This window comes from Cibotium barometz, chromosome 49 (genome assembly GCF_041138505.1).
Source record: "Cibotium barometz isolate CiBa-2024 chromosome 49, ASM4113850v1, whole genome shotgun sequence".
Classification (NCBI taxonomy): domain Eukaryota; kingdom Viridiplantae; phylum Streptophyta; class Polypodiopsida; order Cyatheales; family Cibotiaceae; genus Cibotium; species Cibotium barometz.
In genome coordinates this window covers 1,216,810-1,238,969 of record NC_141094.1, presented here as the reverse complement: position 1 = coordinate 1,238,969, position 22,160 = coordinate 1,216,810, and the positions used below count along the sequence as shown (strand labels likewise).

The window sequence follows — 22,160 nt, the reverse complement described above, 5'->3', positions numbered from 1 at the left end:
TTTACTTTAATACTTACAATCAAGAAAATAAAAGTACCAAAATCCAGAGTGAATAACCAAACAAAGTTTAAAACTGCGATGCATTGTTGATTGCATCCATGGACAATTCTAAGTGATTCCCTCATTCTGGGTCATACTGTATACATGTTACATAAACAAAAAATAACATGCCTCATAATTGGTGGAGCCGTAAGCCAAATTGCAATAATCTTCAATATTGAACGTTTTTATTTCTTTCTCCCTGAAACGTTTCAGCTGCCCTGAAACGTTGGACGAAACGTCCATGATTGAAACGTTTCAATAGCGAAATGCATTTCACGTTTCAACAGCACCAAAATGTGTTTCACGGTGACCATGGTTACAAATGCCCTTTTTCAAACGGTCACTTATATTCCGCATGTATACACGCTTGACAGAGATCGCCTCCCACGACTAGCACTAGAGTCCTCTATGCAATTATATAGCGAGAGGGAGAGGGAGCGATTGAGACGAGCTGCACTGCCCTCCTCTTCAGCGACACGGCAACCACCATTACCGACACATGCATGGTACTCTGAGGTAGTCGAGTGGGTTCATGCACATGGCATACAAATAGACCGTCTCCCCCCGTTTCAGTATAGCTTGGATTCCCCATACCTTGATCTCTCACGTCAGGAGATTAACCAGATCATCCGGTTAGATCTATAGTAAGCCGGGCAACTAAGCATATAATGGGTCTCATCCTCTACTGCTCCTGTGATGCATATTGTGCATGTTCTCTCCTCATGTGGGATATCCTTAGCTCTGCCAATCTCTACTCTGAGGCGGTGGGAGGATACCCTGAACTGGCCAATCGTGATACGCATGGCATCTGAGATGTGTATCTGTATGTATCCCGGGATCTCAAAAAATCCATCCTCGGAGGGTCTCAAGAAGTGATCTCTTTAGAACTCACACTTCTTACCAAAGAGTCTGAAGAAGTGATCTCTGTAGAACTCACGCCTGACAGAGATCGCCTCCCACGACTAGCACTAGAGTCCTCTATGCAATTATATAGCGAGAGGGAGAGGGAGCGATTGAGACGAGCTGCACTGCCCTCCTCTTCAGCGACACGGCAACCACCATTATCGACACATGCATAGTACTCTGAGGTAGTCGAGTGGTTTCATGCACATGGCATACAAATAGACCATCTCCCCCCGTTTCAGTATAGCTTGGATTCCCCATACCTTGATCTCTCACGTCAGGAGATTAACTGGATCATCCGGTTAGATCTATAGTAAGCCGGGCAACTAAGCATATAATGGGCCTCATCCTCTACTGCTCCTGTGATGCATATTGTGCATGTTCTCTCCTCATGTGAGATATCCTTAGCTCTGCCAATCTCTACTCTGAGGCGGTGGGAGGATACCCTAAGCTAGCCAATCGTGATACGCATGGCATGTGAGATGTGTATCTGTATGTATCCCGAGATCTCAAAGAATCCATCCTCAGAGAGTCTCAAGAAGTGATCTCTGTAGAACTCACACTTCTTACCAATTTATGACGGAGACACCCCTGTTTGGTGTATGTGTAGCCCGTGTATCTGCCTCTTCCGAGAGGGATTCCAACCACTCACACGGGTGATATAGTTTGAGGATCAAAGGTGCTTGGGCATGTACTTGATGGAGCTCAGACGACACAGGGATGTAATGTTGAGGCAGCATGCTGAGAGACAGCCCTGGCTCTGTCAGGACACCTCACAGAGAGCCATCACAGATTTCTTTGTGGTACATACATCCACATCGGAATCCACTACCCACAACAGTTCCTCTACTATGACATCAGAGCCCACCACCCGTACCCACGCTCTAGCTCCACGCCCCAGATGAGTTCTTAGTAAGAGAGCTCGATCCATTTTGCGAGCAAGACGTCCCCGACCAAGAGCGTAAGGACCCTCCACCACACAAAGACAGATTCGTGAGGTTCTCTCTTCCTCTCTCAAGCCATCTTCAACCATGGCATCCTCCTCACGTGTCAGGGCTTCCCATAGAAGGACGACGGGATGGACACGGTGGGAGGAGGTTAACTACACCCCATCCACTCCTAGAGGTGGTTCTCAGCCATGGGCATGCAAGCTTTGCCCGTATCGGTGAACAGGTGGCGCCGACAAAGTGCGAGCCCACCTCTTGCATGAGAGTGGGCATGAGGTGCAGTTTTGCATGAATGTTACGCCCGAAAAGAGACGGGAACTTCTCGATAAGCTTGCCGTCTACGAGGTGGTCGAAGCGGCAAGAAGGACACCACGAGTGGCCGTGGATCCTGTGACGATGGGGAGAGGAATTCAAGCCTCTACGATGGAGTCATGTGGTGGATCGGGATCATGCACGCCATCACCTTCACCATCGAGTCGGAATGTTGTTCCATCCATAACGCCGGCACCCTCCATCTCCTCGGCCTCTCAACCCTTGTGTGGCCCACGGCGACAATGTACACTTGGGGAGAATTGGAACCCCAAGTTGAAGAAGGTGGATATGGCGGTGGCCCCCTTCTTCTTCCACGACCACATTGCCTTTCAAGCGGCTAGGGAAGTGCGATCAATCATTGCCAATTCATCATTCATGTTTTCATCATACTAGTCCCCTTCTCATTGCTTTCTTGAATAGGTCGGAATACTTCAAGGTCATGGTTAAAAAGATTGGGGAGTATAGCTCAACCTATATGCCCCCCTCATCCGAGAGCTTGCGCACTACATTGCTCGAGAAGGAGAAGCGCATTGTAGAGCAAGCGACCAAGAACACATAGCGGCAATGGGAGAGGAACGGAGTCTCCCTCATTGTGGATGGATGGAGCGACACCCGCAAGAGGAGTACTCATGGCGTGGTTGCATATTCCCGTAGAGAGATGTACTTCATCTCATCTCATGATGCATCCGGCACCGGGAAGACCGCAGATGTGCTTGCGGCGGAGTGGGCTACCACCATGGAGATCATTGGCCCCGAGCATGTAGTGGGCTTTGTTGCGGATGGGGAGCCTTCAAATAGGGCGGCGGGAGCTATCCTCCAAGGTATAAATGGACATGTCACGGTGTCCTTTTGTATGGCACATTGCCTAAACAACCTCCTCAAGGACATAGGGGCATTGCCATGGATCAGTCCGCTCATTGAGGAGGCCAACACCATGATCTCCTTTGTCCTCAACCACCGACGACTTTGGCATGAGTTCAACAAGAGGTCCTCTCTCTCTCTCCTCAAATATTCCGACACCCGGTTTGCCTACAACTTCCTCATGTTGGGCCGGTTGAAGGATTGTAGTGGTGCTTTGAGGGGGCTTTTCCTTAGCAACGAGTTTGTCGACATGCAAGAGTCCCATACAAACATTGGCCGAGAGTGTAGGTTACGGGCAGATGACGCCTCTTGGTGGGAGAGTGTGACGACCACAGATGCTATGGTGCAGCCCATAGTCCACCTATTGAGGATTGTAGACGCTATGCAACCATGCATAGGCAAGGTCTACGAGGCCATGGATCGCATGATAGAGAAGTTGAAAGACTTCATGCTTGACGAAGACAAATACGAGGAGATCCATGCCTTGTGTCTATGAAGGTGGAATTCCTACTACTCTCCATTGCATGCAGCAGCTTATGTGGTGGACCCAGAATTACAAGGCAACAAGCAAGAGAGCGACCGGGAGGTGAGCGTTGGGTAGAGGATCATCTTGGACCGTCTGTGCTGCCTGATGCATCGGTTAGGTGCAAGATTAGGGACCAGCTTTCCATGTATAGGTCATTTCATGGCTCCTATAGTTGTGATAATGCACAGATTGACCGCTCCAAAGTTGGTGCCGCTCTATGGTGGGAGGACTTTGGTTCGGATGGACCGGAGCTACAGCAGCTCGCCATTCGCATACTTAGCCAGGCCATCAGCTCCTCTTGCTTGGAGCAACTTTGGAGTACCTACAGTCACATTGCCTCTAGAAAGAGAAACCGACTTGGGGTAGAGCGTGCCAATGACCTTGTCTTCGTCAGCACGAACTTGTGAATGCTTTGCAAGAGCGTGACCAAGAAGGCAGATCCCTTCACCGAGTGGGAGATGAGTCAACAAGAAGAGCAACAAGAGGATGAGGTGCAACAGCAGCATGCCAGTGCGGATGAGAGTGAGGATGAGCTTGATGTTCCTTTAGCACAAGCTACCCATGACCATGAGGCGAGCACTTCACATGGATGATCATTCATGGATCATGATTCATGAGCCTTACTACTTAGCTCTAGGCTTTAGCAGTTTTTGTCATTTGAGTCCTTCCATGTATTGTGCCTCCTTAAGGCTTAGTCCAGACTCTTGAATCATGACTCATTTTGTATCTACTTAATTATTAATACAATCAATTGTCAATGCCTTCACTCTTTGATCAGCGTATTTTGTTAATATGACTCAAAAGCTATCCACACCCGATGTGCGCCTATAGATCCCTTAGCTCGGATCATGCAGACCGAAGGCAGACTCACTACTCTAACATCCCTGACAACTACTACTATTCAAATGATGAATTTCACCAGAAGAGATCAAAGAGTTACCTAGCAATTCTGTAATATGTACCGAGGTCTTGTCGGAAGAGAGGGAGAGACAGAGAAAAAGAATGGAGCAAAACCCAGAGCCTTCAGGCTCACTATCTTCTTCTATTCATTAGCTTCACACTCACTAACATGTATATAGAAAAGACCTACTCTAGCTAATATCTATCTGTGACCGGCTTATTAACTACGGCACACATGTCCAGCTGTATCTAGCTATAGCTGGTGTCGGTCATGATCTAACACATAAAGAAGGAACACATGGGAACTGAGCTTGACTTCTAACACTCCCCCTCAAGCTCAAACCATCTGCAACACTCCAAGTAGCTGTCGAAAATAGATGAACTTATCTTTACCAAGTGATTTAGTAAAGATGTCCGCTACCTGGTCTTCAGTCTTCACATGCAGCAAGTCAATCTGCTCTGCAAGTACCATTTCTCTGATGAAATGGTAATGAACCTCAATGTGTTTCGAGCACGCATGGTAGACAGGATTGCTCGCAAGCATAACACTGCTCAGATTGTCACAATACAGCTTCACTTTGCTATCCAAGTAAATCCCAAAATCATTCAGCAGCTTTTGTAACCAAACAGCTTCACATGCTGCTAAAGCAGCACCACAATACTCTGCTTCTGTACTCGACAATGCAACTGTAGGTTGTTTCTTACTCTGCCAACTGATCATGCTGCTACCCAATCCAAATGCATAACCACTGGTTGATCTTCTGTCATAAGCACAACCAGCCCAATCAACATCAGTATATCTTGTCAAATCAAGATGTTTTCCATATGCGTAAAACAACCCAAAATCAGTCGTAGCCTTCACATATCTCATGATTCTCCTAATAGCATCCAAATGCGGTTTGCGAGGCTTCTGCATGAATTGACTAATCAGCCCCACAGCATAACTCAAGTCAGGACGTGTAATAGTAAGGTAAATCAAGCTGCCCACCATCTGACGATACATGGTTACATTCTGTATTTCAGCCCCAACATCAATCTGCAGCTTGACATTTTGCTCTAGGGGTGTATCCATAGCCTTGCATTCAGCCATACCATACTTCTGTAACATGTCATGAGCATACTGCTTCTGTAGCAACCATATGCCTTGAGGTGTCGACACTACCTCAATTCCCAAAAAATATTTCAACTCGCCAAGATCTTTGACTTTGAATTCAGCCTGCAAACATGATTTAATTTCAGCAATCCCGCTTTCATCATCTCCAGTTATGATATGATTAAGTCATCGACATAGACAACCAGAAATACATAGCCATGATCTGTCTTCTTCACAAACAAACTGTGATCTGCATCACCCAACTTAAACCCATGTTGCTGTAAATAGCTGCTAATTCAAGCATTCCATGCTCTGGGTGCCTGTTTCAGCCCATATAATGCCTTTTTCAGCCTGCATACATATGCGGGAAAATCTGGATGCACATAACCTTCAAGCTGTTCCAAATAAACTTCTTCCTGCAATTCACCATTCAGAAAAGCATTTTTTACATCCATTTGCCATAACTTCCAGCCTTTAGCTGCTGCCAATGCAATGACAGTTCTGATCATAGCCATTTTAGCTACAGGGCTGAAAGTCTCCTCATAGTCAAGACCATACTGCTGCGCATACCCTTTTGCAACCAGCCTGGCCTTGTAGCGCTCTAATGACCCATCTGATTTGCACTTAACCTTGTACACCCATACCCTTTTGCAACCAGCTTGGCCTTGTAGCGCTCTAATGACCCATCTGATTTTAGCTACAGGGCTGAAAGTCTCCTCATAGTCAAGACCATACTGCTGCGCATACCCTTTTGCAACCAGCCTGGCCTTGTAGCGCTCTAATGACCCATCTGATTTGCACTTAACCTTGTACACCCATTTGCAGCCAATGGGGACTTTGCCATCAGGCAACTGCACTAAATCCCATGTTCCATTTTCAGCCAAAGCTGAATACTCCTCATCCATGGCAGCACACCACTTCTCATCTGCAACTGCCTCATCAAACTTAGTGGGTTCTTTAAAACCTGTCACTTTCGTCATGTAAGCATAATGACGGGCTGAATATCCAGTATAAGTGTACCTGTCAACGGGTCTCCTCACCCTCTCAGATCTCCTCAACTGTGGCTCACTCTGAGCTTGCCTCTCATGAGGCGGCACATAACGATTCTGCCTAGCACCTGGCGTCATGACAGACGGAATCCCCAACTCACTGTCCAAGCTATCACTGCTAGACAACTCATAACCTGCAGTAAGTGGTCCTGTTACATTTTCAAACATTTTTTCTTTTCCCTTATCCAATCTCCCCCTCACTGACATGTCCGTGTCAGTGGACGTAGGAGTGCGATTCCGCAATCTGCCAGACCAAGGACTCACTGTAGATGATACATCACCTGTCAGACCACTCATGGTTGTACTAACTGCAGGGGTATTTTCAGCATTACTTGTGCTGGCTGATCCATCAGTAGGCACAGCAACTGGATTCCCATACCGGGAAGCTAATTCGTCAAAGACAACATCTCTGCTTATAATCAGTGTCTCATGTGTAGATGGCACATAGCATTTATAGGCTTTTCTTTCCTGTGCATAACCCAAAAACACGCTCTTTACTGCCTTAGGATCCAATTTCTTTCTCTTTTCATCTGGTATATGCACATACGTAATGCAGCCAAAAACTTTTAAGTGCCTAATGTCTGGTTTATGACCATACAACCTCTCATAAGGTGTAACATCATGAATCCCTGCTGTAGGGGTGCGATTCAGCACATAGACAGCAGTCATCACAGCTTCAGCCCAGTAAGCATTAGGCAGACATTTTTCATTCAGCATAGCTCTAGCTGACTCCATCAGTACTCTGTTTTTTCTCTCTGCAACACCGTTCTGCTGCGGTGTATAGCTGCAAGTAAGCTGTCTTCGTATCCCATACTTTGCAAGATACCTGTCAAACTCATTAAAGACATATTCGCCACCTCCATCTAATCTAAGACAAGATACATAAGAGCCAAACTCATTTTCAACATGCTTTTTGAAATCTCTGAAAGCATCAAACACATCATCTTTATGCTTCAGAATGTACAGCCAAGTGTATCTGCTGAAATCATCAATAAATGATACATAATAGCGAGCTCCTCCAAACGATGCATTATGCGATGGACCCCAAACATCAGAACGTACCAACTGTAAGGGTCTCGAGCTGTTCTTTACATGCTTCACAAAGGGAAATCTTGCCTGCTTTCCAAATTGACATGCAGGACATACATGACCAAAATCATTATACTTGAATTTAGGCAATCCAAGTACCACATCTTTCTGCTGCATAGATTTCAACTTTTGTACATTAACATGGCCAATCCTCTTATGCCAAATTTCAACATCTCGAATAGCATTCTCATCATGTGCGAACATAGCTGCTTTAAGTTCAGGAATTGATGCATCCAAAGTAAACATTCTGCCATCTCTTCTGCCTCTAGCAATTAGTTTGCAGCCATTACCATATTCTTCAATAAAGCAACCATCTTTATTGAATCTCACCTGCTGATTTTGTTCAGCCATCTGTCCCACAGACAAAAGATTCTTCGTTATTGACGGTACATGCAGTACATCATGCAGGCTCTTCTTCTTGCCATTAGGCATCATCAATGGAACAATTCCCCTGTGTTGTATATCATGCTGGATATCATCCCCAGTACATACATAACCATGTGAACCTGCAACCAACTCATCAAACCACTCTCCATGGGGTGTCATGTGATTAGAAGCCCCAGAGTCAATGTACCATCTCTCATCTCTACTCTGTTTAGGTGCATTCTTAGACACATGCTGCATGGCAAACAATCTATCAACTTGCTCATCATGAGTACCACTAGAAGATGCATAGTGTCCATGCTGTTTGCCCTTTGTCTTCATATCTCTTTGCTTCTTGAAACAATCCTTTTCTATGTGTCCATATTTACCACAGTAATGATAGTCTTTGTCCTTGTTAGATTGATCATTTGACTGCCATGATGCACCACCTTTGCCACGGGGTGATCTCCCCCTGCCTCTAAAGCCGCCAAATCCACGCTGGCTCTGTGTATCTATATCACGCCAATTACTCTGTTGTTGTTGTCCATAGGTGTTTCGAGTATCACCACGACCTCGAAACGAAGCACGGCCTTTGCCGCCTCTGCCACGCTGGCTAGAGTACAAAACAGTGTCTCTACTCTGAGACGCACTAGAACCTGTATTCAATCCAAGCTTCACCTCCTCATGCAACAGCAAAGCAACTAGCTCATCCCAATCAAGGGGTTCAACTCTAACAGAAATAGATGTATCGAATGCTTTGTATTCCTTGCCAAGTCCATTCAGTGTGACAGCAATCATATCATCTTCAGATACCTGTGATCCAATGGTGGCAAGCTGGTCTGCTATGGTCTTAACCTCTGTCGTATAAACCTGGATGCTTCTACCACTTCTAGACATGTTGTTGAACTGTTGTTTCAATTGAATCTTCCTTGCATGTGTTATATTTCCATAGTTCTTCATGAGTATGTCCCATGCATCCTTTGGGGACTCACATCCAGTGATCTGTATTGCCATAGCATCAGAAATACATAAAGAAAACCAATGTAACACTTTGCATGCTCTCTCTGTCCACTGCTTATGAGCTCTTCTCTGATCTTGTGTCGGTCTTTCAGCCATCTCAGGTTCAGCTTCATCACCTGTACACAGATCCCAATATCCTTTGCCAACCAAAAAATTCTTCATCCTGAACTTCCACAAGGCAAAATTCTTGTTATCCAGCTTCTCTCCAACAATCTGGGTAATGTTATCTGTGCCCTGTGCATTAGCCATGATTCAATAGGCTATATCTGTCAAAATATTGACTTCCTGCAAGCCAACAGGTAAAATTGACCAAACGCTATCTGTAAAGTGTAGATTATTAGCACCCAGCAGCTTCTTCAGTGTCAACGCTGAGTTGTATGCATGTCATACATGTTCCACAACATCATAGACATCTGCTAGTACATCTAGCAGTCCTCACATAACCATACATGCACAAATCAGTGCATAAACAGCAAGTACCAGTATTAGAAAACCTTGCTCACAGATTGAAATCCGCAAATAATCAGCGTAACAAGCTTTATCTAGCTTCACAAAGTCCACAAATCATGTCATACATTCACTGCTGTGTGTTGGGTTCAGTACATGACCATATGGGCAACCACAGGCATCCTGTATGCATGAATCCAAGTCAAGACTGCGTTTACAGTTAGCAGCCAACCAAGACAATGTTACTGCATTAATTTCCAGCCTTAAACTTCAGCTTCAAATCATCAAGTCCAACGCATACACGCTCTTGCATATCCCTATGCTCCAACGATGCCTTCTGGGTATAATATTGAGCTCCTGTGTGTCAACGATGACAAAATATATGCTGTTCTTTGACGTTTACAGCAGTTCTGGACTATTCACAAATCTGTAATTCACTGTTGCAACTCACAGATATGCATTCAACAATGTAATAGCATGTCACAGCTATCTAGCACTTTCCACAGTGTATATGCATGCATTTGCTCACTTAGCATGCAGGCTGTGTGCTGTTCTCTCCAGGCGAAATCCACGCAGACAATTCGTGTGTTAAAACTTACAGGATGCAGTGTCGGAGAGTCTGCACTTCAAAAACTTCAGCGCTTTTGTTCTTCAGCGCCTCCTGCTCCAGACAGCTCACTTAACCCTGCTCTGATACCATGTCGGAAGAGAGGGAGAGACAGAGAAAAAGAATGGAGCAGAACCCAGAGCCTTCAGGCTCACTATCTTCTTCTATTCATTAGCTTCACACTCACTAACATGTATATAGAAAAGACCTACTCTAGCTAATATCTATCTGTGACCGGCTTATTAACTATGGCACACATGTCCAGCTGTATCTAGCTATAGCTGGTGTCGGTCATGATCTAACACATAAAGAAGGAACACATGGGAACTGAGCTTGACTTCTAACAGGTCTTACCCCCTCAAGACTTCTTCTTCAGACAATCCCTATAGTGATGGCCGGGTTGGTTGCACTCAAAGCACAGGTTGTCCTTCGGCGCCTTCGCCACTAGTTCCTCGGTATGCAGCACAGCCTTTCTCTTGCGTCTACAACGCTTCTTTGGGATTGCATTGTGACAACTGACCCTCCTCGGATGTTGGAACATGCCCTTGCTTTTTGTCTTTAAAGGATTTTTGGCTCTTGCGTGAGGTATCTTTTAAAAGCAACAGTATCATCAAAATTTTTGGCATGGCAGTAGATGTCATCGTCAAAATAAATATGGTTCCAAAGGACCTCATTCTGATAATCAGGTGGAAGGCCAAATAAGTATATAGCATGTAAACCAACAAATGTGGCTCCTCAAGTGCATACAACAGTTCACCAAGTCTTTAAATCCCAAAGGATGACTCACAGTACAGACTCACACTGCTCCATGTGTGGGACATGCACACTTAACCATGGAGTTGTACACCTGACCCCAGACATTTAGAGTGGATCCTTGGCTGACTCATCCTGGACTAGGTCTCACAAGGGGCTAGTTACCACGCCAGGTCTTGCACCAACTGTGCAGATATGTCCATGTGGCATCCAAGTGTGGGATGCACATGACAAACACACATATATGTGTGTGCGTGCACGTGTTAGGAATCAAACTCGTGGTGCTTCTCCCTAGCAGGGTGCAACAATCACTGGGCAAGTGCATGGTTCTTTATTAGATAAGTTCCAAATACCTCAACAGGCCATGGGATGGCAAGGCACAATGCATACGCTTCATAAAGCTGTATGTGATGACACTTTTTTCTTCTGTAGTGGAAGGAGAGAACAAAATGAAGAAGCCAAAAATATTCATTAAATTGTGTGAAAAATATAACAACGACCTGGCCCAACAACAAGCACAGTCTTTGATCCAGCTGCAACCTGATAACCCCAAGCAAAAAAAAAAGGTGATCAACTTTGAAATAGTGCAAAGGGGATATAAGCTACCCTTTAATACCTCCACCAACAATACAAACCTGTGTACGGCCTGCGTCTGCCACCGTAAAGGTGGGGAGCCCAGATCTCTTTGCCTTTGCCCTCAGATCATTCCTGGAAACATGTGAAGTTTAAATATTTACATTTTTGACGATCCATGGCTGGGTTAATACATTAAATTTTTCTAGCAGTATATAACCTCACATCTCTAACTGGTTTTTGCAGGTGACAACAATCTTGGGCTGTCCACACTGCTCCCACTTCTGTAGAAGCTGTCGTTGGCTAACAACGAAGTCCACAACAAAAACGTAATTATTTAAAGTCATTTCCGGCATATGGCGCGCACAAAAAAAAACCTCGCTATTGAGCCTGCATAAAAACACTTGCTTCTTACTCACGTGCAATATCAGAAAGGTGCGCTTACCTCTGAGAAACACTTGGAAAGAATTGTGAATGTGAAGACATTTACTTTCTTGCCTAATAAAAGTAATTGGAGAGTAATACTTACACGAATTACTCAGGCATTCGCAAGTCTACAAACTGCAGTTTCTTCTAACTTCCTTAAAACCTCTCAATTAGGATAGAAAAAGAAAAATTAATGTAACGTGCAAACACTGTCCAGAGAAAGTTAGGTGACAAAAGAACAGATGTGTTCCATGACCGGTGTGAGTAAGGGGCTTTTTCTGGGTTGGGTCGTTCTACAGTTAGTTTCCATGTTGGCCTGCATCTATAGCCTGGCCAGCTCTTCGGCCCCCACAGAAGCCCCATCAGCCTGTCTGTTACATGTGGCATAGCAGAAGCTTCTTTAAATGTGCTTAAAGTGTGCATTAACTTGCTGATTTGGAAAGAGCACAGAGTGGGGAGAGCAAGAGAGAGAGCGAGAGAGAGAGGAGATGTCATGCACAGTACACCGCATGGGGTCCCAATCACCCATTAAGTGTCCCCCCCTCCAAAGAAAGTATTTGCTTTATTGCTGCAAATTGAAATGAGGTACAAAGATGGAGAAATCTGTCCTGAACTGAGAATAGACTGAATTACTCAGAGAGTTTAGCCCCTTCGATGCTTGCATTTAGGGGGGGGATGGTATGACTGTGAATCTGCAGGCTGCCTTGCTGCTGGTCGCCTGGAGACACCCTGTAGCCTTGTGTTTTCCTCTTGCACTGCAAAGAGAAGGTGGCTGCTGATTATGACCAGGCTGCCTACTTCTTCATCTCAGCTCATTCATCCACATCCATCCAATTGTTCACATGTACGACTTCTCACATCTATCCATACATTCATATTTATCACTTCACATCCACATATATTCATATCACATCACATCTCTTTACATCACATCACATTCTTTCACATACACATCTATATCCATTCTTTCACATACGTCCACATCCATTCTTTCACATATTCACATCCATTCTTCACATACACATTCACATACTCATTCACATCCATTCTTCACATCCATTTTCATCACATATATTCACATCCATTCTTCACATACACATTCACATCCATTCTTTCACATACCCATTCACATCCATTTTCATCACATACATTCACATCCATTCTTCACATACATTGCACTTTTCTCCTTTAGATCGCCCATGGGGCTAAGAGTTGCTCTTCCAAGTCTAGCAACACTTGTCAAACATGAGATGGTCCTGCTAATGCCAAGAGCTCCCTTAAGTGCATTTAGATCAGCCCAACCAGCCCTGTAGGCCAGGCCGACCAGGAAAAGAGGATACATAAAATAAATTACTTGTGAGAAAGTCCCTTTTCCCATGGGTGCCTATCCCCTATGAGCTGGCTAGCCATGGCCCCCATTTCCGAGTGCCCAACACGGCTGCCCACTGCCCCACTTGGCCTTCCATCCCCCCCTAACTGGTGTCGTTCGTCCCAAGGACTATAGTTTCACACACCAAGACTGTCCTGACTTCTTCTTCTTTTTCCGGAAAAAGATTCTTCGATTAGTTAAAGAAAAACAGCCGCAAAGGGCTAAGTACAACCACAACGCGCTAAACACAACCTCACCTCATACAAGGGCGGGAGAAAAATGATCAAAGGGGAAGAGATGCTTCTTCTCCGGCTGGCCGCTCTGTGAGGAGAAGACTATCTCATACAGAGGGGGGGGGGTTGGGGAAACAATCATACAGGTGGTCTGTAATGCCCAATGGGGTCACCGCCTCTGTCTGTGAGGAAAGGGCCAAACCTCCAAAGTCTCAAGAAGGCTTCTCGCCGCTACCGCATGCGGTCAGAACCTCCTTGCAGCTTCCCCCACTGATTGCAGAGGGTCTGAATGATATCAAGCCATATGCTCCTAATGGTCCTCGCTACATCTAGCACGCCAGATGTGCCAGGCTGCTCACCTACTGGTGGGGCTGGTACTGCTGCAAGACCTGAAGGGCTAGTCCTCCCCCATCCTCCTCGTAAGTCCTGACCACTCTAGCCTCGGTGGCCCAAGTGGCAGTACCCCAAGTGATGATCCGGGTCGATGCCCTCTCCGTAGCGAACATGCGGAGAATCTGCTGCCAAATTTGCTGAGCCTTCGGGCAATCCCAAAGGCAGTGTAGCTGAGACTCCTGGCGGTGGCTGCACCTCAGGCAAGCTGCTGACCGACCTCCGACTGCCAGCCAAGTACCAACCGCCAGACTCCTATGTGCCGTCAGCCAAATAAAGACAGTGATCTTCCTCAGCCGAAAGCTGTCCCGAAGCCTCTTCCAAAAATATGAAAGGAAGCGTTGAGATAGGCCCTGAGACTGCCAGTGTGTTGTTGCTGCCCGTGTGCCATCTATCTCAGGCATCTCGATCCTACGGCCAAGCCGTGCTGTATATGCAAAGAAGGGGGCATCCAAAGTCTCCACCCGATCTATGGGATCATGCCAAGTCCACTCTCCAGGGTCCCACTGCAACCGCATGAGACGTCGGCACTCCCAAATCCATAGCTGCCAAAGTCTCTCCCTAGCCACCTTGGCCGGTGCTGGATCTATGTGCCATGCCCGCCCCTGCCCAAAAACCAATCACCCTCACCCTCTGCAAGGTGCAGCCTCTGAAATTCTTCAAGGGGTGCTCTGATCTCTCTAGTCTACCATGGGATCCAATAGAGAAAGTGAGCAAACCATTGTCCTCATCTGCTCCATGGACCGCCATGAGGATATTGTGTCTGGTGAACATGCCTAGCCACACCAGGGGGGTCGCGTCTAGAATAGGAGTCAGCCACTCCTGAGAATAGCTGAGTTGATGCCCCGGATCCCTGTCAGGCCTCTCTCCTGCTCGGCCTAAGATAACTGCCTATGTGCAATCCAATCTCCGAGAGACCTGGCTGGTCCCATGCTCAAGGTGCCACACGATATATGTGGTTGGGCCCCTAGCATGTGGCCACTAGGTAAACGGATCACGGGTTCCAGATCAAAGGTTGTCGAAGATTCTCCTATGAGGCCACTGGAACAATCTATCTGAGGACTAGCCTGAGATGATCCCAAGCACAAAGTAGACTCGCTGCAAATGTCCTCAAAGGTAGGATAAAACCACGCGCTTGGATCTCTGTCAAGATCCATCTAGAACTATGCGGCCACGGACCTCCAAAGCACGAAGTGCGGGCTGAAATCCGGGCCAAGAGGAAATCCTTCCAAGGCTCACCACCAAGTAGGAGTCCTCTGACAATCAACTTGCCCAGCAGGGCACGGCTCTGTATAGCTAGATCGATGAGGCCAAGCCCCCCTCTTCTACATGGCTAAATGATCACTCTCCATGCCACCTTGGCCCTCGCTGGCCTCCCATCACTTCTGGCCCACAAAAAGTTCCGGATCAAACGTTGTACCTAGCCGACTCTCCTGACTTCTATGAAGACCCTGACTCTAACCGGTGGTCCAGGCACCCGACAAAGCATATAATAAGTGTCTGGCACACCCTGTACAATAGTACACCTTGCAAGTGGATACATCTGACTTATGTGGGACTCGCACATGAACTTTGACAATGATTGGACCCTATACCTAGATGATGCCTAGTGAAATGTCCCTAGAGTAAGGGCTCACAACATGCACATTCCTAAGTATACTGACTAAGCAGAAAAGCCATGTGGCACCCTAGTACAGCAAGTATGCATGTGACATCCCCTCTTCCTTATCTTGTTGACAAGGCCGAACAAAAAGCATCAACAATGTTGGATCTTTCTTGTAGAAATTCTCATCAACTCTTGTAGGCCCTCGGCACCGGGATTTGGAAATGTTTTTGTCTTGAACTTGAACTTGAACTTGACTTGACTTGACTTGACTTGCGGGCAAAGATCCCCTTGTCTTCGGTATCTATCAATAGACAAAATTATCCTTCTTGATCTTCCATATCCATCGGCAGGTGATGGAATCCTTCTTCTTCTTGATCCAACTTGGTGGTGGACAAAACTGTCTCGGAGTATCCCCAAGACCCAAACTTCCCAATGTTGCTTATGTTTGGCATTCTTCCTAGTTCGTCTTCGTACTATCGTCCTCTTACTTGTCACAAACTTCAAGATGTCCTCACAACATTGATTCTCACGGTTGGCAACACGATTAGCTAAAGGAAAATGAAGTTAACACTAGCAACCACACTATCAGGACTATAAACAAACTGTGACTGTGTAGTGCTTATCTCTTGCAGATTATCTAGTGCAGTGACATACCCTCAGTTGTTTTGTGCATTGTGGCTATTAAATTTTGTGTGTTGACGCACGTATTGTTCATGAGATGGTGCCCAAGGACATTCACACCTAGCCAAGTAGTTACACCTTGTTCACCTTATCCCCCATTGTGAGAAAATCATGTTCTCTCCAAGGGAGGCCACCTTAACCCATATCATTAAAAATCAATCACCACATGTCACCTAAGGTTTGGACCACTTCAATTTTGACTAATCAACCATCTTTCCTCTCTCTATGTACTCTTGTGCAAGCTTCTCTACACAGGCTAAAAAACGTTTTTGCTCGTATCTCTTGCTACATGCAATCATTTGCAAAATTGAACCCATATCTATGATCCTCATATTATAAAGCATTCTATTCATGCTATCGATTCTCGGTTTTCCTATTGTACTGTTGAAACCCTAATATGACTAACATGTCATCAATAGCCCATTGTATGGCTGTATGAACAACACGGAGGTGTCTGAGGAGCTAGTGGACTGCTTTTGAAGCTGCAAAGGCTGGTTTGGAGCTCACATGAATGGTCCATGGATGCGCTACCCATGCAGTCTCTTCTGTTGCCCACGAGAGCATTCCAACTACTGCAATAACCTCACTCTTGCCTATTATTGTGCCAAGGAGTGTCCAACGGTGTCTCCATGAGGAGAACCAACACACTAGCTAGCCGTAGAAATGAAAGCCATGATCTAGTATGAGAGCACATGTGTGTGCATAGTCTCTGGAAGACAATTACTAGTTACTGTAATGTCCCAACAGGCCTAGGGGCGTGTGCTAACCCAGGATTAAGGTTAAGGGCTTAGCTAGGGCGTGGGGACCTGGAGCATTCACACATGGTGTGAGACCCCCTAATACACAGGCCAAAACAAGATTAGTACAAACTAAATATAAGGGGTGCAAGAAAGCTCGCCACTCAACCATAGGTTAGCAACTGCGAACCACCCCCGAGCCAAGGGCTTAGGTTACACTCCCACAAGCCAAGACAGTCAACCTTGGCGTCCCATACCACCAGAGCCTGTCCTAAGGGACCCTCAGCAAGACGGCCTATGATCTACCATGTCCATGGCACAAGTAAGCTTCTTGATCCAAGTCCTAACCACAATGAATCAATAATAACCCAAGACACACTTATATAATGCTTATTGATGCTATAAATAATAGTCCAATGATAAATAGCCAATAACCTTGGATTTATTAAATCTAAACCTTACCCACCTGAATCTGCTTGCTTTCCCTAATCACAGGGCTCCCCTAACCCTGTTGGATTAGTCCCTAACCCCAAGGGTTAGTGCTAGGTACATAACATTCCTCCCCACTTGGAACATTTCCACTCTTGGAAATAAATGAAGAAGTAAACCAACTACACGCATCAAAAACTGTCTCTGAAACCAGGTTTATACCTACCTAATTAATCCACATAGTCATGCATACAAGACCCAGCTCAACCGAAGCTGATGTTCCTATTCCAACATTCTATTACCGTGGAAATAAGACAAAACTAGAACCTATTCAGGCTCTCGAGGACCATAAACCATTCTTAATCCTCCAATTGATTATGCAACTGGAAACTTGAAATAGCTGCAACACAATACCTATCCTTTTCAAGATTTGGTAATCCTCATACCAAGAGGATATCATACCTCCCTCTCAAAGACTCCTAACTATCAAGCACCACGATTGTGTCTCCTTCAAGCTATCAAAGTCAAAGGGAATCTGGGTTTTAACCCAACTCCTTCCAAACATATTCTAGCTATTGCCAGAACCATATGATCATTAGTATCATAGGCAAACTTGCCCATAGGGATGTCCCTCTCCCAATAAAACAATCACTTGGAGCCGTATGCACAAAGCATAACCTCGAAAACATGATCAACCCTCTCTGTCTACCTGTCGGACTGAGGATGATCAGAAAAACACAAGTCTGTCAAATCTCCAGATGACCTGGTGTAGGAGTGTTGCAATAATTATAAGGAATTCCTCTCTTGATCCCAGCACAATCCAGCGCACAAACTCTATCAGCCCGGAACAACAACCAGTTCCAAAAGTGGTATTGACTACCTTCCACTCTAACAGGTGGAATGATCCTTGAGCCTTGGTCTAAATCAATGGAGCTCCTCGCCTAGACCTACTCCCATACCGAATGAAATGCCCATCAGCCCAACATAGCCCTCTCAAGAAATCATATAAGTCAGCACAAAATTGGGTAAAAGATTCACCCACCCAATCCTAGCAATCCCATCCAAATTCCCCTTACGATTTCCTTGTTAAAATCTTGCGTAACTCTGTCTGTCACGTGCAACCATGCACTGTGTTACATGGTGACCAATTGGCTCATCAATAGTGCAAGAATCATGTACCAAAGTAGTACCTTTTAGGATATTTTGTGGTATGTTGTGACCCCTTTGTGAGCCCCAGCCCAGGACATGTCAAGCACGAGCTACGTAGGTCAGTCTCCCAACCATACGAGGTCAGTATCAGGTCAGTCCTCTTAACCCACTGTAGAGAATTTAGCAAGTGTTCATCATATAGGTGCATGTAGGTGTCAGCCATAGCAATAGGATGCATGTTAAGCATTCAGTTGCATTCCATGTAGAAGGGGCCAGCCGTAAAGCCAGCCCCAAGGCAGCCCCTACCTGGGCAAGCCTTGCAAGGGGTATTTAGTACCCCTAGCCACCCAATAAGACCAGGTGACAGGCCATATGGCCTATACAAGCAGTTGGCCAGGTCCTTGATGGCCTGGACAGCAGTCCGCCAGGGCCAGACCGCTGCCAGCCAGGTCAGGCAGCCAGCCAACCAGCAACCAATCAGCCCATGCAGCGACAGGCTGTTGAGGCAGCTGACCTGCATCCTAGCAGCATATAAAAAGGTATGCCATGTTCAGTCCCATAAATCAGCAGGTAAAACCAGAGGTTATCAAGAAAAATCAAGCATGTATGCCTAGGCTCCTGCCTGTGCAAACAGCCACTCTTGTGCTTTCAGCCCAAGACAAAGAAGCTCAGTCTCTTCAAGACACCAACCCTCAGTCTGGGCCAGTGTATCCTCTCGAAGATAGCTTCACAGTCGCCTAAAGCTTATGCAAAGTTCTACCCAACGTTTGGTCGCTTTGTCCTTGCGTTTGGCGGTCAGTCGGTCAGTTTGTTCGCTCAGTCTTGTGGACACAGTTCAACTTGTATACAATTCTCCAAAAGAAGAAATAAAGCAAACACTCCTGCTTGCACGGGGGCAGAGGCCGCGGGGGGGGGTGGAGCGGGATGGGTGGTGGGGTGTGGCTTTTCAGTGGTGGGTAATTCGGGACCCCATTTGGTGTCGTCTCTACTACATCTCTTTCACATTCATTTATACTGTTTTAAAGGATTGCTAATGACTCACTAAACTCAGGTTTAAAGAAAGGCTTCGTTGTTTCACACGGTCCTAGCTCAGCGCATGCTACATTGGTATCAGAGCTTGGGACGTGATTCAACTAGGCAACCTAGGGTGAGGGCATCTTATGGATGGTAAAGCTAAGATCGGGAAAAACCACTCACCCATCCACAATGGCATCAAGCTCCAAAGACACCACTTCATTCGCGGGGATCAGAGCATCCAGGGTATTCCGTTTATTTCCCACCTTCAAGCCAGTAGAGCTATGCGATGATCTATATCCGTCCATGGCGGATAGCGATATCCACCGCGACTCCATTAGAGCCACTGTGCCACATATGACAGGATTTCTCCAACAGTTTCAGGATATTATGTTGAGGGATGATCTTCCACCAAGACCTCCACCCTCTCGTCTTGAAGACCATCGTATAGAGTTGGTACCTAGAGCTGAGCCACCTAGTAAGTTTCCGTATCGTCTTTCCAAGGCATTGGAAGCTATGTTGGGGACGCAACTAGCACAGTTGCTTAGGGTTTGGTTTCATCAGGCCTTCATCCTCTCCATTTGCTGCACCGATTCTTTTTGTGCAGAAGAAAGATAAGACCACACGTCTCTGTGTGGATTACCGAGCCTTGAACAAGTTGACAATCAAGAATAAGTTTCCCATGCCGAGGATAGAGTACATTCTTGAAAGACTCAATGGTGCTAAGTACTTCACCAAAATCAAACTCAAAAGTGGTTATCATCAAGTCAAAATTTTCGAGGCCAAAATCCCAAAGATGGCCTTTCGAACAGAACGAGGTCATTATGAGTTTGTGGTCATGCCTGGTTTGACCAATGCACCGGCGACATTCAACAAGATGATGTCACTAGTCTTCGCCGTACTCATCGGTATATGTTTATTCATTTTTTTGGATGACATTCTTATTTTGTCTGCCACTACAGATTAGCACGTGAAAGATGTGCAGAAGGTCTTGCAGCTTTTGCGAGACAACGAACTCTACATTAATGCAAAGAAGAGCATATTTGGAGTTCAAGAAGTCTAATACTTCGGCTATGTGATCAGTTTCGACGGCATTCGGCTTGACCCTAAGAAGCTAAAGGCAATTCTTGATTGGGACATTCCAAAGACAACCCAAGAGATACGTTCCTTCGTGGGCTTGTGCCAAGCGTATAGCTCACATATGGATCGGTTTTCGAACCTTGCAGCCCCATTGACAGATGTGCTCACGGGAGTGAAGACTAGAAGACAGAAAGTTTCAGTCATAGGTGCTCTACAAAAGGTGGCTTCCAAAGCACTAATCCTTAAAGTCGCATCATGGGATGATCCCTTCGAGGTGATCACCGATGCTAGTAATCTCGCCATAGGAGCAGTTTTGCAACAAGAAGGAAGACCCGTGGTGTATTACAACAGAAAGTTAAATGATGCAAAAAGAAATTATTATGTCTATGACAAAGAGTTGCTAGGGGCTATCCCAGCCTTGAAACAATGGAAACCTTTTCTTTATGGAAGGGAATTTATTGTGAAGACAGACCATCAGGCCTTGAAGTGGTTGCAAACTATGTCAAGTGTCTAGTGGAGCGATAGACAGCATCGGTGGAGTCAGTTGTTCCAATAGTTTGGTAGAATGATTGTGTATGTACCGAGTAAGAACAACCCTATAGTAGACGCTCTAAGTCGCAAAAGTAGTGTTCAAACAATACAGGAGTCCATTGTGTTGGAGATACAAGAAAAAGATTTAGACAGTATGAAGACACAGTATATAGATTGTCCAGAGTTTGGAATTCCTTATAGTATGGCTCTTTATTCAAAAGCAGGTCATAAAACCATTCAGGACGGTTGGCTCTTTTACAAGGGTCGACTATGTGTTGTCAGGGAGAAGACACCGGCACTCCTCCATGATGCCCATGATTCACTTGTTGGAGGTCATCACGGGATCAACATTACTTGGAGAAGTTAGAAAGATCATTTTATTGGCCGAAGATGCGCAGGGATCTATGGACTTAAACAAAACGGGTCACCTGCGCTTCAGTTTTCCAGTAAGGTTATCACTTTAGCACAGCATCTAGGGTTATCTGAGCAGGCCAAGATGGATCAATTCATTCATGGATTGGATCCTAACATTCGGTTCACAGTTCATAACTTTGAACCCAGCACATATGACCGGGCTTTGACTCTCGCTCAAAATGAAGAAATGAAGATGAACGGAGGCAAGCCAAAACAACTGCAGTCTAATACCAAAACCCAACCGAGGAAGGGTGCTTCGTCTTCTAAAGACACTAAGAGACCGACAACAGTTCTAGCTCTAGTTCACAGTGTAAGGAACCCAAGCCTAAGAAAACCCCGAGGAAAAGGCTAAAGCAGGCATCACTGAAGGATATCTTCCTCCAGGGGCAAAGGAAGTACCAGCCAGAAAAATGATGTTTCTATCATACCATTGGGCATGGTAAGAAGGATTGTCAGAAATGGCAAGCGGAGCAAGCCTCCAATGAGCCTTCTACCACAGTTGCCACAATGTCTCCCGCTCCTCCGGCACCTCTTGCTACCACCAATGCGGTTGAGCTCTTACCTTCTATGCATCCCATGCCATCCGTGGTGCTTGATGCTAAGTAGGAGGGTGAGG

General features: G+C 45.8%; 1 protein-coding gene across 4 annotated transcripts in view; it reads right to left on the bottom strand.

Moving 5' to 3' along the window:
• The window catches only part of LOC147610180 (Peptidyl-tRNA hydrolase II (PTH2) family protein), a 90,293-nt gene that overhangs the window by 9,754 nt on the left and 58,379 nt on the right, over positions 1-22,160 (bottom strand). For all 4 annotated transcript variants that reach the window (XM_086786248.1, XM_086786251.1, XM_086786250.1 and 1 more), the window contains 3 exons: positions 11,711-11,788; positions 11,548-11,620; positions 11,413-11,452 (listed from right to left, as the gene is read on the bottom strand). In XM_086786248.1, coding sequence (XP_086642374.1) covers positions 11,413-11,452; positions 11,548-11,620; positions 11,711-11,788 — 191 coding nt within the window. The remainder of the gene's footprint in view (positions 1-11,412; positions 11,453-11,547; positions 11,621-11,710; positions 11,789-22,160) is intronic.